The sequence below is a fragment of the Dichotomopilus funicola genome (genome assembly GCF_033296635.1).
Source record: "Dichotomopilus funicola strain CBS 141.50 unplaced genomic scaffold C8A04scaffold_113, whole genome shotgun sequence".
NCBI lineage: Eukaryota > Fungi > Ascomycota > Sordariomycetes > Sordariales > Chaetomiaceae > Dichotomopilus > Dichotomopilus funicola.
Window position 1 is genome coordinate 27,915 of NW_026944134.1, and position 12,299 is coordinate 40,213.

The following is a 12,299-nucleotide window of genomic DNA, read 5'->3' on the forward strand; positions in this document are numbered from 1 at the left end:
GTCATTCTCCTTCCTGCTCCGTACGCAGTGTATGTACATAAACACCCTTGATGGTCGTACCAGAGAGTAGTTATAAAACTACAACGTGGATAGATGGCAATAAGGCGTTGTTAACTTGATCGTCTCTTCTGCTCTTCCTTTCTTTTACATTTCACTAGCTTGGCTTAAGGTGCTCGCACACTGGCAGTTATCGGTGGCGCGAAGACGCCCACAGTGCCCTCTTCGCAAAAGCACATCTGCCTTCAGGGGCTACCTCCGCGGCTCGCCACTCTGGATTTTCGCTGCCGCCCTCTGGATCGAATGTTTTTTGCAGGCCAGGCAATTGGAGCTTGGCAGCTGCGGGAGGCTGCAGGACCCGCTGGCTATCCCCAAGGCAAGGCGCTACCCATCGGGACTTCCGTTCGACTGAGGCCGCGATCGAAGGCATGGTGACGAAGCGACTCGACGTCCAATCATGGGGTCAGGAGCTGGAGCAAGCAGCTGTGCTGGCGGTCTGGAACGGAGTGTCAAGCCGAGATTGTGGTGCCTCAAATCTGAATGCTCCGCCACAACCCCCACCCCTGTTCCCCTGAATCCAAGCGACGGAAGTTTCGACTGGGTACCCCCTGCCCTTGTCCAAGAAATCGTGGCTCGCCCCCCAAGACCACCAGAGCTTGATTCTCGATGAATGATGACGACAGCAGTCATTCGAGAAACAGGGAAGCCATGAGCCGCCTTTCTGAGCCGGCGTTGAGTGCAGACACACAGCGAACTTCTCACTGAATTATTGATTGACAGGAAAGGGGTAACCATGAGGGCAATGCAGTTCTGCGGTCGCAGGCGGTGGTATCCGTATCGCCTTCAGAGGTTGCTTGCACCAGGTCCTGCGGAACCTCGGACACGAGCATAGTCCGTTGCACCGCCACCAGAGACACAATAGCGCATCTTTACCACGAGCGAAACCTACAGTAACACGAGAAGGCTTTCAATTCCGAGAAAATTGTGGTTTTTTCCCCCGAGATAGAGGACAAGTTATCTCTTGAAGACCTCGTCCACAAAAACGTCAAAACTCCCGGTCCATCCGAACACAGTGCGCTTGCGGACGGTGCGTTTCTTTTTGGCCCTGCCTCCTCTCCAGGCGTCATCGGTACGCGCCGCCAAAAAAAAATCTTGGTGCCCCTGAATTTGGTTCCAGAATCAATCGAGATTGACCCGCAATCTATTTCCAGCGCTTGAACACGCATGCGCTCTGGATTTTCCGGTTTGCCGCGCCGTTGCCCATGACTTATTAGTTCCTCAGCGGCACAACGGCTGGCTGCTACCCAACCTTCCTCATAGTTGGATACTACATATCCGTAGTATGCCAGGTATTGAGCATTTTGGCATTTGCTCGTGCCTGTTCTACGTTATGCACTACAAGACTCGACGATGACCTGTTTTTAATCTCCGATGACCTGCTCTTGGCCTCTAAAAGATACAGACAATAACGTCAGAGGGGAAGACACCACTTAATGCAGAGGGTTCTTCACGGATAAGTTGGTGGCGCACCAGTTCAATCATGGGTAGGCGGAGGGGAAATCATGACTACTGTCTTCACTTTTAGATTCTTATCGCTCTTCTGAGAATTCTGCTGTTTCGGCTCTTGAATCAGAACTGCCAGTGAAAAGGATTCCTCCCAACCCCCCTGACTATCTCGGAGCGGCGAAGGATTGAGTTGTCCCACATGCACGCATGCTCGAGGATTCCGCAGCGTACCTGCATACCGGTTGATCTTGCGAGGTTTCTTCTCCACTTCATCTGCATGCATGAATGGGGACCGAACAGCCAATATCAGGGAGGCGAACTCTAGCGAGGGTGAGACGAGAATACTGTGTAAGCAGATGACTAAAGACACAATTGAAAACCGGACTTTAGGAGAGGGCTGCAATGAAGCAGCGAAAATGAAATCGGGCGGGATATGCAAGAATTACGGGTTGGGCTTGAGATGATCTACACGAACGTTATCTGGGCTCAAAAAATACACTACTTTAAGTTAAGGATTGAGATAACTAACGTAACCAAAAACCGTCCCGATCGATGAGACAGGAGAGATCACATCGAAAGCTCCGAGAAGCCCTGCGGAGCTGAGTTTCTTGAGTGTTCCAGGCGTTCCCATGGAGCCACGTCGCAGTGTCTCAACTGTGTCAAACCTGACTCGCTGAGAGGAAAATCACCAACGCTGCTCCCGCTGTTCTTGTCCCGATTCTTGGAAATCGGGTCGGGATGGCGTGGGTTGGTGGAGAGATCAACGGAATTGAGACGGTTCCGAAAGGAGAGGGATCATGAGTGTCAAACGGCATCCATGAAGTGCTGAGTGAAGAATGTGGGTAGGCCCTGGAGCGGCACGTGAGCGGTTGCATCTCCAACCCTAACCCTGACCATACGCTTTTTTCGGCAGCAGTGGGGAACGCCCAAGCGGTTGCCCTTGGCAACCCAATACACATGGACATCTTGACGGATCGTGAAAGAGGCTCGCCCTGCAAATCGAGTCTCACTCTCCAAGATGCAACGAAGAATCATTAGATAAACCGACCGTTATTTTACACGACTACGCCACTTCCAGGCGTACCAACCACCGTTAGTTCTCAAAATGGTCCGATCAAGAAGACCCTTGATGGCCATGAGCGATGATGAGGAATTCGAAGATATCGATGTCCCGGCCCGAACTAGAAAACCGCGGACCCAGGATGATGCACCCAAACGCCGCCTCAAAGAACGCCACCAGTCAGATTCCGGCGAGAATATCATACCGCCGTCCACGGTGCGGAGGAGAAAATTGGGAGCGCTGACAGACAATTTATTGTTGCAGGCGTGGACACCGAGGAATGCGGGGGAAGAGTGGGAGACGGAAAGTTTACCACCACGCACGAATACAGACACCAGACCGCGACGGACGAGGGTCGAGCTGAGGACAAGGACTACAAAGCCGGCTGTCACACTTCCTTCATCGCCACTCGATAAGGACGAGGAGTTTGTGTCGGCGAAGGAGGAGGTGACCATAATCGAGGATGTCTCTTTGTTTGACGATACGTTTCACTCGTGCAACTCGGAGGGGCCCGAATTTGGCAGCAGCACTGAGAAGGAGGAGGAAGCGGAGGACGACGAAGAAGATGAGCCCGAGGATGACGATGATGACTTTGTACCGGATTCCCCGCCCAGGAACGCAGCAAAACCCAAGGTTCGAGGTTTAGGGAAACGGCAGCCAAAACCTTCGAGTGTGGATATTTTTGGTGACGATAGTTTGGACGATGAGAGCGAAGATGACGAAGATGACGAACCGTATATCCGATCATCAAAGACGAGAGCTTTACGACGTCAAAACACTCAATCAAGACCCGAGTTGCGGGTAAAAGGGGAGGCGGCTCTCGCTGATTCCATGTCAAAACTGCGGTTGTAAGTGAACCTTGCAACTTGTGTGAATTTCTCACGTTCCGACCATAAAACGACTTGCTCGCAGCTTCCTAACTGAATCTACCAGAGACGGGACCGAAGATATTCCAAAGAAAACTTCAACTTTGCAACCAACCAGTGACCTCGATACCACGCCCCCTTCAACACCTCCCAAACCAAAATCTCAACCCGGCTTGCTATCGCCACAAAAACTTCCACGAATTCCCAATACACCCCATCATCACACCTCCGAAATGTTTTGGAGCCAGGAATTTGTTGATGACTGGAACGACGAGCACTCTCCCCGGAAGCAGCTCTTCCCCGATGCCATGGCTGCCCGGCGAGCGAATCCGGTCAAGGCAAACCCGGAAAAGAAATCAGGGAAGGCGGCAGAGGCAGCAAAGAAGTCGTCTGAACGCGAGACCAAGAGAGCCTTTGAAAAGGCGAAACATGAAATGGCCGCGACGTTTCTCCAAGAACTCGATACAACCATCACCGAAGGGAAACTCACCAAACTAGCCGCCTCAACCGGAGGTATCCAGCTGATCTGGACCAACAAACTCAACACCACCGCGGGGCGTGCCAACTGGAAGCGCGAAACCATCTACACCCGCGCAGCGGATGGCAGTTCCGCCACAACCACAAAGTACCACCATCACGCCTCCATCGAACTCGCCGAGAAGGTCATCAACGATCCGCACCGCTTGCTCAACGTTCTCGCCCACGAGTTCTGCCACCTCGCCAACTTTATGGTTAGCGGTGTGACCAACAACCCGCACGGGCGCGAGTTCAAGGCATGGGCAGCACAGTGCTCGCGACATTTTGGAGACCGTGGCGTGCAAGTCACCACCAAGCACTCATACGACATCGACTTCAAATATGTCTGGACATGTACGGCGTGTGCAACCGAATTCAAGCGCCATTCGCGCAGTATTGATCCCGCCCGGCATCGGTGCGGGAGCTGTAAGAGTGCGCTGGTGCAGACGAAGCCTGTGCCGAGGAAGAGCGGTGGTGGGAAGAAAGACGGAGGCGGTGGGGATGGGAAGGAAAGTGGGACGGAGAAGGTGAAGGTAGTCAGTGAGTGGCAGGCGTTTGTGAAGGAGCAGATGCGAGTGGTGAAGGCGGAGAACCCGAAGAGTCCGCAGAAGGAGATCATGAAAATCGTGGCGAGTCGGTGGGCAGTCAAGAAAAGTGAGGCAGCTGCAGCTAAAGCAGCGTCGGGCTCGTTGGCTTCGCCTGATCGGAAACTAGAAGATGTGGAAGGGGGGATGGGAGAACTTTCGGTTTAAGAAGGGCGTGGGCACAGCGAGAAGAGCATTAAACTGCATCAAGCATCGGGAAGCATCACAGGCGTTTGTAAAAACATATAGCACTTGGCATCATTCATCATTTCGTATTGAGCTTGGAATCAAGCAGCCATCATCTCGATCCTGAGCCGGTCATAATCCACCCACCACCATCTTGGTACCCGGACTGATACAACATAAAAGAGATAACGAGATACAGAGAAACATAACCACCCTTACATCATGTTCTACCCTGCCTAACCGCCACATCACCGCCTAGGCTCATCGTCCCTGGGACCAAACAACCCCCAATCTTCAATGCGGAACGACGACCAAATGCGCGCGGCGAATTCCACCGCATCGCCAATCAGCGCTCCCTGCTTGCCCAGTGCCAGGTCAACCTCCTCTTCATCATACTCGCCCTTGATGTGCGGCACGTTGATGGTGATCAGGATGTCTGTCTTTTCCTTCTCCAGGCGCAGCAGCGTAAGGATCAGCGCGGTGAAGTCGGGCGCGGTGCCTTTCGACGAGGACGACTCGTTCCCTTGGGGAGTTTGCGTCGCGATCAGTGTGTAGGCGGGGGTGTCGGTCTCACTTGAAGGGGGAGGAGTACGGTTAGTGGCTTCAGTCTAGCACGGCTGAAGGCACCCAAGTATGTATCTTTTAAGGCACACCATTGTGGGAGACGGGGACATACGAAACATGGCTGAACTCGGTCTCGCTCGTGTTCCAGACCTTGACCGACTCGGCGGCTTCGCCAACCAGGTCCTCGAGGTGAGTTGTCAGAGCAAGGCCGTCACGCTCCAGACCCTCGCCGGGGGCGTGAACGCGCTCGGTGATGTCGAAAATGATGGAGGTGAAGCCCTCCTTGTCAAGGTACACTTCCTGGTTGTTGGGTACCTCTCGAATTAGACTGTGGAAAGGGGAGGTAAACGTCAGCATATATTCGCCGGCTCATAGTATGCGCGAGGTATCGACCCCGCTGTCACTCCCGACAACAGAGACACGGGCGGAGCGCAACGTACCTCACGTCGACAAACTGCTCGGGGATGTCGCAGACGAGGGCCCCACCAAAAAGGCGCGTCTTCTTGAACCCAGGCATGATTTCGAGTTGCAAAGGCTTGCTTAAACTAAACTGCGATCGAAAATTCCGTTTGCTTTGTTTGAGAGAAATATTAAAGTCGAGTTTCCTAGCAAAGTTGACAGAGGCGTAGCTTGTCTCGGGTGCAAGTTGGTTTGCGACTAGGGCCGGGCTGTGACATCAACTTGGAAGCGGCACGGCGGGGCCCGGCATCCATGGCGGGGTTGCGCGGAAGGGGGGTCATCACAAGGCTGATGATCGGAGCTGACCCGTGGAGCTTGGCTTTCAAAGGAACAGGCGCCCGGTCACAAGGCTGACTCGAGGTTGGACAGAAGTGTACAGAGACCGCAGTAACTGATTCCCGAGTGAAGATCTTGATCGCATAACGGGATATCAATCCAAGTTGCGTGTTAGGTACCTATTTGCCCGGATGTAGGTTCGGGATTCGGGAACATGGAAAGCCCACAAATGCCAACCGGCCCGGGGACAGTCAAGCACTAACAAACAATTTAGGGGCTCCGGCTACTGAAAGCCAGGGGCTTGTTCGGCGGTTACCCCGCTCTCAAGCTACCCCCCATCCGAACTGCGCTGAGAGAGCGGAAGTCAAGTTCCAATCAGATATTTATTCACGACGTCACCGGTCTATCGCGAAGTCTAACTTCCTCTGATTCTTCTTACCACGGAGCCTTCGTAAACTTGAAGCTTATGGCAAGTAAAATGGCCGCATGCATCTTTTGCAAGATCATTAAGGGCAGGTTTCCCAATCTTAATCCGCGGGGCTCGTCTTCGAACTTTTAACGCTTGAAGCTTTTGGGCTTCAAGTCGATTCTCAATGGAACCTTGAAGTTAACTAACCTTTGATCTCTCAGGTGAAATCCCTAGCTTCAAGCTCGTGGAAACCGATAAGACCCTCGCCTTCCTTGATATCAATCCGCTCAGCCGGGGACATGCTGTTTGTCTCATCCCTTTTATAAACCCTTCATCGAGTGGCAAACCAGGAAATTGACGTTGAATACCGCCTGCTATAGCTCATCATCCCCAAGTTCCACGGCGCGAAGCTCGCCGACATTCCCGACGAGCATCTGGCCGACATTTTGGTATGTATTCCCTAACAGGTGTATCAACATTACCCGACATGTGTATGGTTCCGCTGGGGTGACTTTATGTCGACTAATCGTTTTACTAGCCCATCGCTAAGAAGCTGGTGAAAGCCACTGGCGCCGAAGAATACAACATTCTCCAAAACAACGGGCGCGGCGCACACCAGCTGGTAGACCACGTAAGTAGAACCCATTCAAGGGTTTAATAATGACATGAAAGGGGAATTGTTCCTTTCGTAAAACATTGAAAGACTGTTGCTAACTACCGGCTAACCTGATCTCTAGGTTCACTTCCACGTGGTATGACACCCCCCCTCTTTTCCCTGGAGCATTATACTTCCTATCCAAAATTAGGGCATGACGGCGAGTAACCAAGTAGCTGACCATATAACTCATCGTAGATTCCGAAGCCGAATGAAAAAGAGGGTCTTGGAATCAGCTGGCCGCAGCAACCGACGGATATGGACAAGCTTAAGGCGTTGTTTGAGGACCTCAAATCTAAGGTGTAAACAATGTCCGATAAGGAATGGGTTGTTCTTGATAAGTCAAAAGGTTGACAAAAGCAGAGTCGCAAATGATCAATACCATCTTTGAAGACTGATTTGAAATGCATCCAAATTTGCCGTGAGATGGTATCGAGACTATAATAACTGAGCGGTCTATTTACCTCACCCCCCCCCCCCCTCCTTGCTTGTACACGGTTCCCCTTTTAATCCACATCATCATCATTCGTGGTATCCACGGCCGGAGGAACCGTTGCTTCAGCTGGCGCCGCAGTTGTTGTATCGGCCGCAACAGGAACCTCCTCCTTCTTCTCCTCAGCTGCCTTCGTCTCCGGATACCAGTTCAACTTCCCGCCCGGCAACAACAGCCCCGTGCGGTCGTAATACGACCGCGCGCGAAGGTATGGGTCAATATTCCAGTAATCCACCCGCAGCTTCTCCGCGAGCTCAGTCCGCTTCGCCTTGATCTCTTCCGCGGCTGTCCCCTTGGCATCACTTCCCGCAACAGCGCCGGCTCCGGCAAGGCGAATCCACTCGGCTGTGGCTTCCTCATATGCCTTGTACAACTCTCCACGCGCCGCCAGTAGGCGGTCGCGCGTCTCGATGTCGGCCAGTTTCGCGTTCTCGCCCTCGACGGGTTCGACGTATTCGTAGGTCCAGTCCTCTTCGCCGTCGAGGTCCTTGGGGATGTGTTTGATGGCGATGAACTCTTCCATTTCTTTGGCGTTGTTGGTGAAGTGCACTTTGTTGGCGACGACAGGGTCGAGCCAGCCGCGAATGACCTTCCAGATGCCTGGGTGGGTGTTAGTACAAGTTCCGTAGGTCAAGTTTCAGTCAGAAACGGGTGAGGTTAGGAGGGCCTTGCCTTGGAAGATCCATGGGGCTTTGTGGACGAGCACGGTGCCCAGAGACTCGGGGTAGTTGGCCTCAAAGCACTTGATCATGAACTTGACAGGAGTGTAGTCCATGTTTGCTGTGGAAAAGCCGGTCATGTCGAAGACAATGGTCTATTGACGGTTAGCTGACGAGGCAAAAAACGACAACAACACATTGGAACAATAACTTACGGCTGTGTCAACTGGTGGCGACAGCACATAACGGCATGTCTCGATGAGCCACACCGTATACCTCTCTAACGCCTCTTCCGTCTCCTCGCCTGCCCTATGCTTTCTCACATTGACAAAGCATAGCGGCCGCCCTTGCTTGTCATGGCCATGCACGTAACTGATGCCCTTCCGGATTTGGCTCATGAAATCCTTCCCGAGCGTCTTCTCAGCAGAATCGGTAGCGCTCTTCTCAGCCACTACGGCGGCTCCCTCGCCGTTCAGCATGATGTCCGTGTCGACCTTGTAGTCCCGCGCCCGCCAGTCCATGGTCGCGATCATCATGATGAGTGCCCGCTCGACGTCCCACTTACGCGCCCTCAGGAAGCGCAGCAGTAGGGCGTCTGGATGGTCGTGCTTCACCATGCTCCAGATGGTGTCACGGATCAGCTGTGGTGACATGTTGGCTAGGGTCTCGTAGAATTGTTTCGTTTGGCCGTACTTGTCGCCATCTCCGTCCTTGCTTAGGCTGAGCACAATGGAAGGGTTTCCGGGAGCCCCTGGTGAGGTCGCCGGTGCCGGTTCGGCGTCCTTCTTTTTCCGGGAGAAGATGGAGAGGCGGCTTTTCTTCTCCTTCTTGGCTTCCTCTTCCTGGGCTGCCTTCTCGACAGTATCGGCCGCGCTGGCCGCCTCACTAGCGCCGTTTTGCTCCTGGCCGAAGGCACACACTTGCAAGACGAGTTGCCATAGCTGTCTGAGTTTGTCCTCCTGCTCGGTTGTCAGGTTTCCGGGACGACCCGGTGCTGTTTCTCCCGCCATCTCGCCGATTAGTTCGGGTGGCAACGACCGCTCCGTGCTTGGTATCACAGTGCCCCGCGGGTAGATAGTGTAACAGGCGGACAATAAAACTGCCGCGGCGAGGACAACAAAAAATCCCGACGAGGAGGCCTCCAATGGTCGGTTTGAGTTTGTGATGAAGTACTCGTTGAGGCGGTGCACACGTGACCTTCTACCGTTGGAGATATTTTGGGGAAGTAAGTTTGGAGAACCCGTCCGAGAGCGGATGAAACGAGGAATCCTGCGCGGAAGTGTAGAATGAACCGTCAGACAGCCAACAAAAACAGAAATCGGGCCAAGAGGGGGAGGAGATGCGTGCTGCAGCGCAACCCGTAGCGGCGCATGCATAAGGGGAAGAGCAAGGGCCAATCTTCTGGAAATGGATGAATATGTTGGTGTGATGGATGGAACGGCACGAAAAGGTCCAAAACCTGGGCGGCACTTGTACTTGTGCAGGGCGGGCTGCAATGACAGGTGTGACAGGACAGGCTATCCTCGACACGAGGTGTCAATGTGGAGGCACAAAGAGGCGGAAGCGTGGGTCATGCTGCGGGAGCTGGAACCCCAAGAAGTCAAGTCAGGAACAGCCCGGCAGGACGGTTTCACATCTTTCGGACTGAATCTGTTGGCTTAGCTAGAATCGAGGCTAGATTAATTCCTAGTTTTTACCGGTTCAGGACTACCGCGAAAAGCGACGAGTGAGATCCATGTAAAGGAATGCCCTAAACGGGACCGCCAGTCATCCAGTTCGAGTCGGATTTCCGGTTTGCCCTGAGGCTCGAAACCAAAAAATGTCCGGTCGGGCGGTACCACCAGTCCGGCCCGGGTTCGGGTTGATCGGTCAGTCCGCCTTGGGCCAAACGACAGTTTTTTTTCCTCCTCAGAACTCCCCGTTCCTTGTGCTATGCATGGAAACCACTGCAGGAAAGCCATCGCCGTTCCGGCTGGTCCGCAAGCCAGCACTGCATGAATAATAGCAAAATCGATCTCTCCACCTTCACTGGCGGTGGCCCTTTGAGACAGGTTTCATCAGCGCTGTTTGGTGGGGTTCCCAGCGATGTGCTGCGGGGCAGGTGCCAAGAGCCTTGTTTGGGAGCTCGTAAATGGAACCCAAACAAACAACACTTGAAGCAACCCAGCGTGATCACGACTTAACATCACCACCTCCTAATTCTTTGCACCAAACGGGAGAAGTCAGGAGCACAACTCTAAAGCATAACGGAGCAACCTAATTGACCAATGGATCACGACGAAACCCCTCACCGCCGTCAGCGCTCGACCTCGCGCTCGCGCCCAACCACACCCCTCCGACCCTCGTCCCGCTCTTCGTTGCGCGACTCGGCCCGTAACAGCGTGCACGGCGATGCTGCCTCATTCCCGCTGAATACGTTCGAGCCCGCCTTTGCCGAGCTTTCCGACGCCGTGGCCGACCTAGAGGCCAACATGATGCACTTCCAATTGATGCACGAGAGCTTGGCGAGGTTCAGCGAGAGCTTTGCGAGTTTCCTGTATGGGTTGAACATGAACGCTTTTTGTGTTGATTTCCCGGAGGTATAGTGGATCCGTGGACGGACTGAATTATGTGGTGGACGGCAGCATGTTGACTGAATACTCTTTTTGGCTGCAGGGCCCCTTGACGGAATCATTCCGGCGGATGAAAGTGAAGGAGGAGGAACAACAACAATCAAGTATGTTCCATTTTCTCGCTGCTCAATGAGAAAGAAGAAATGCTGACACAAATTTCGGCGCAGGCGCGACGAGGCTCACGGAACGGTCAGGCCCCGAGATCGATACCGAGGCAACATTTATGTACGGGATGCCCAAAAACAAAGTTTGTCCTAAACGGAAACTGACGCTGATATCAGGACTACCGATACATCCTTCGTCGAGAACCCCCCGTCTACCAAATCCTCCAGTAGATACCAGACACCAGCATCTAGTCGCCAATCTCGGGTGCCCGGGCCTGCCGCGTCCACCAGGGGAACGACATCCACCCGGGGATCAACAAGAGGCGGGCGCGGTGGGACCGGTACTCGGGGATCGCGTGGTAGCGGGCTGGCGAGGCCCAGGGGCCGTGGAATTCGATGAAGCGTCTCAGCGATACAAACTGGGTTGGAACAACACGCCGTATGCCGAGACCTGGAAAAAGTCCGGCGCGACCGGTTGGACAAGGGCCTGGTATGTTGGCTGGCCTCCCACTCTCCAGCCTCGGTACATTGCCTGCTTAGGATCTTATTTCCTTGGGCAACTCCGAGGATGCAGCCAAGTCGTCACCATCATACTGGCAACCCCCAGCGCAAAGACTACCTAACGCCTCCGCCCACCATTAAGCCGAGCCTCCTCTAGGTACTCAAGAACCCGTCGTAAGCATCTATCCTCGCCAGGCTCATCAATCCACCATCCTTGGGCCGTAAAGGTCTTGACGCGCGACTTGATCCCCCGGATGATCTGCACGTTGGACTCTCGCAGGTTGAGAGCCTAGCGAAGGTGAGAATGGGTAGGGCAAGGAAACGACCTGAATAAAGCGGACAGGCGGTAGGGGGTGAGGGACATATAACTCAACAGGCGTTACCAACCTCGGCCAAAACCTTGACCACAGCGTGGTTTGCTCTGCGTTCCCGCGCGGGGGCCGCGACGGAAATCTTGATAGCGGGTTCGGTGATGGCGATGATACCTTGGCGACTTGTAGGCGCTCCTGTTGTTATGTCGCAGCGGAGAAAAAGTGTGTTGCGGGCTGCTTGTTTGGCCGCGAGCTCATACCATATGGCGCGGGATGCCATTGTTGCAAGGGTGATGTATCTGGAAGGATGCAACCGTTCTGCTGGTTGGATGCGTTGCGTTTTCCGAAGTTCAGTGTTGAGGGTTAGGGTTAGGAACTACACTCATGACAATCACTGGCCAAAACTCGGCCGGACAACCTCATGCGTGGTGCTGAGGGAGCTTTCGGACTGTGAATTTTCTTCCTTCATATACTAGATGCTTGAATCACAAAGCCCACCCTCAAGAATAAGCTGAAGACTTAACACGCAAACGTTGGCCTG

At 53.7% G+C, this 12,299-nt stretch overlaps 6 protein-coding genes across 6 annotated transcripts; 3 read left to right on the forward strand and 3 right to left on the reverse strand.

Annotated features, from left to right (window-relative positions):
- Positions 1 to 2,608: 2,608 nt before the first annotated feature.
- C8A04DRAFT_15920 (SprT-like family-domain-containing protein) lies at positions 2,609 to 4,697 on the forward strand (the record flags this gene model as incomplete). Its single annotated transcript, XM_062778661.1, has 2 exons — positions 2,609 to 3,411; positions 3,497 to 4,697. The coding sequence occupies 2 exons, from the start codon at positions 2,609 to 2,611 to the stop codon at positions 4,695 to 4,697; spliced, it is 2,004 nt and encodes a 667-aa protein (XP_062632757.1).
- A 266-nt stretch (positions 4,698 to 4,963) lies between these two features.
- On the reverse strand, positions 4,964 to 5,796 carry C8A04DRAFT_33138 (uncharacterized protein; the record flags this gene model as incomplete). The annotated part of the gene is made up of 3 exons (XM_062782344.1): positions 4,964 to 5,288; positions 5,392 to 5,607; positions 5,720 to 5,796. The coding sequence occupies 3 exons, from the start codon at positions 5,794 to 5,796 to the stop codon at positions 4,964 to 4,966; spliced, it is 618 nt and encodes a 205-aa protein (XP_062632758.1).
- Positions 5,797 to 5,990: 194 nt separating this feature from the next.
- Positions 5,991 to 7,384, forward strand: C8A04DRAFT_40772 (HIT family protein 1; the record flags this gene model as incomplete). Its single annotated transcript, XM_062785060.1, has 7 exons — positions 5,991 to 5,998; positions 6,489 to 6,526; positions 6,645 to 6,727; positions 6,804 to 6,872; positions 6,962 to 7,054; positions 7,161 to 7,175; positions 7,277 to 7,384. The coding sequence occupies 7 exons, from the start codon at positions 5,991 to 5,993 to the stop codon at positions 7,382 to 7,384; spliced, it is 414 nt and encodes a 137-aa protein (XP_062632759.1).
- Positions 7,385 to 7,584: 200 nt separating this feature from the next.
- C8A04DRAFT_40773 (phosphatidylinositol transfer protein CSR1) lies at positions 7,585 to 9,240 on the reverse strand (the record flags this gene model as incomplete). Its single annotated transcript, XM_062785061.1, has 3 exons — positions 7,585 to 8,171; positions 8,244 to 8,385; positions 8,446 to 9,240. The coding sequence occupies 3 exons, from the start codon at positions 9,238 to 9,240 to the stop codon at positions 7,585 to 7,587; spliced, it is 1,524 nt and encodes a 507-aa protein (XP_062632760.1).
- A 1,257-nt stretch (positions 9,241 to 10,497) lies between these two features.
- Positions 10,498 to 11,346, forward strand: C8A04DRAFT_40774 (DASH complex subunit DAM1; the record flags this gene model as incomplete). Its single annotated transcript, XM_062785062.1, has 4 exons — positions 10,498 to 10,809; positions 10,886 to 10,946; positions 11,010 to 11,067; positions 11,124 to 11,346. 4 exons carry the CDS (start codon positions 10,498 to 10,500, stop codon positions 11,344 to 11,346), a joined length of 654 nt encoding a protein of 217 aa, XP_062632761.1.
- A 219-nt stretch (positions 11,347 to 11,565) lies between these two features.
- On the reverse strand, positions 11,566 to 12,038 carry C8A04DRAFT_33142 (uncharacterized protein; the record flags this gene model as incomplete). Its single annotated transcript, XM_062782345.1, has 2 exons — positions 11,566 to 11,736; positions 11,835 to 12,038. 2 exons carry the CDS (start codon positions 12,036 to 12,038, stop codon positions 11,566 to 11,568), a joined length of 375 nt encoding a protein of 124 aa, XP_062632762.1.
- Positions 12,039 to 12,299: the final 261 nt, after the last annotated feature.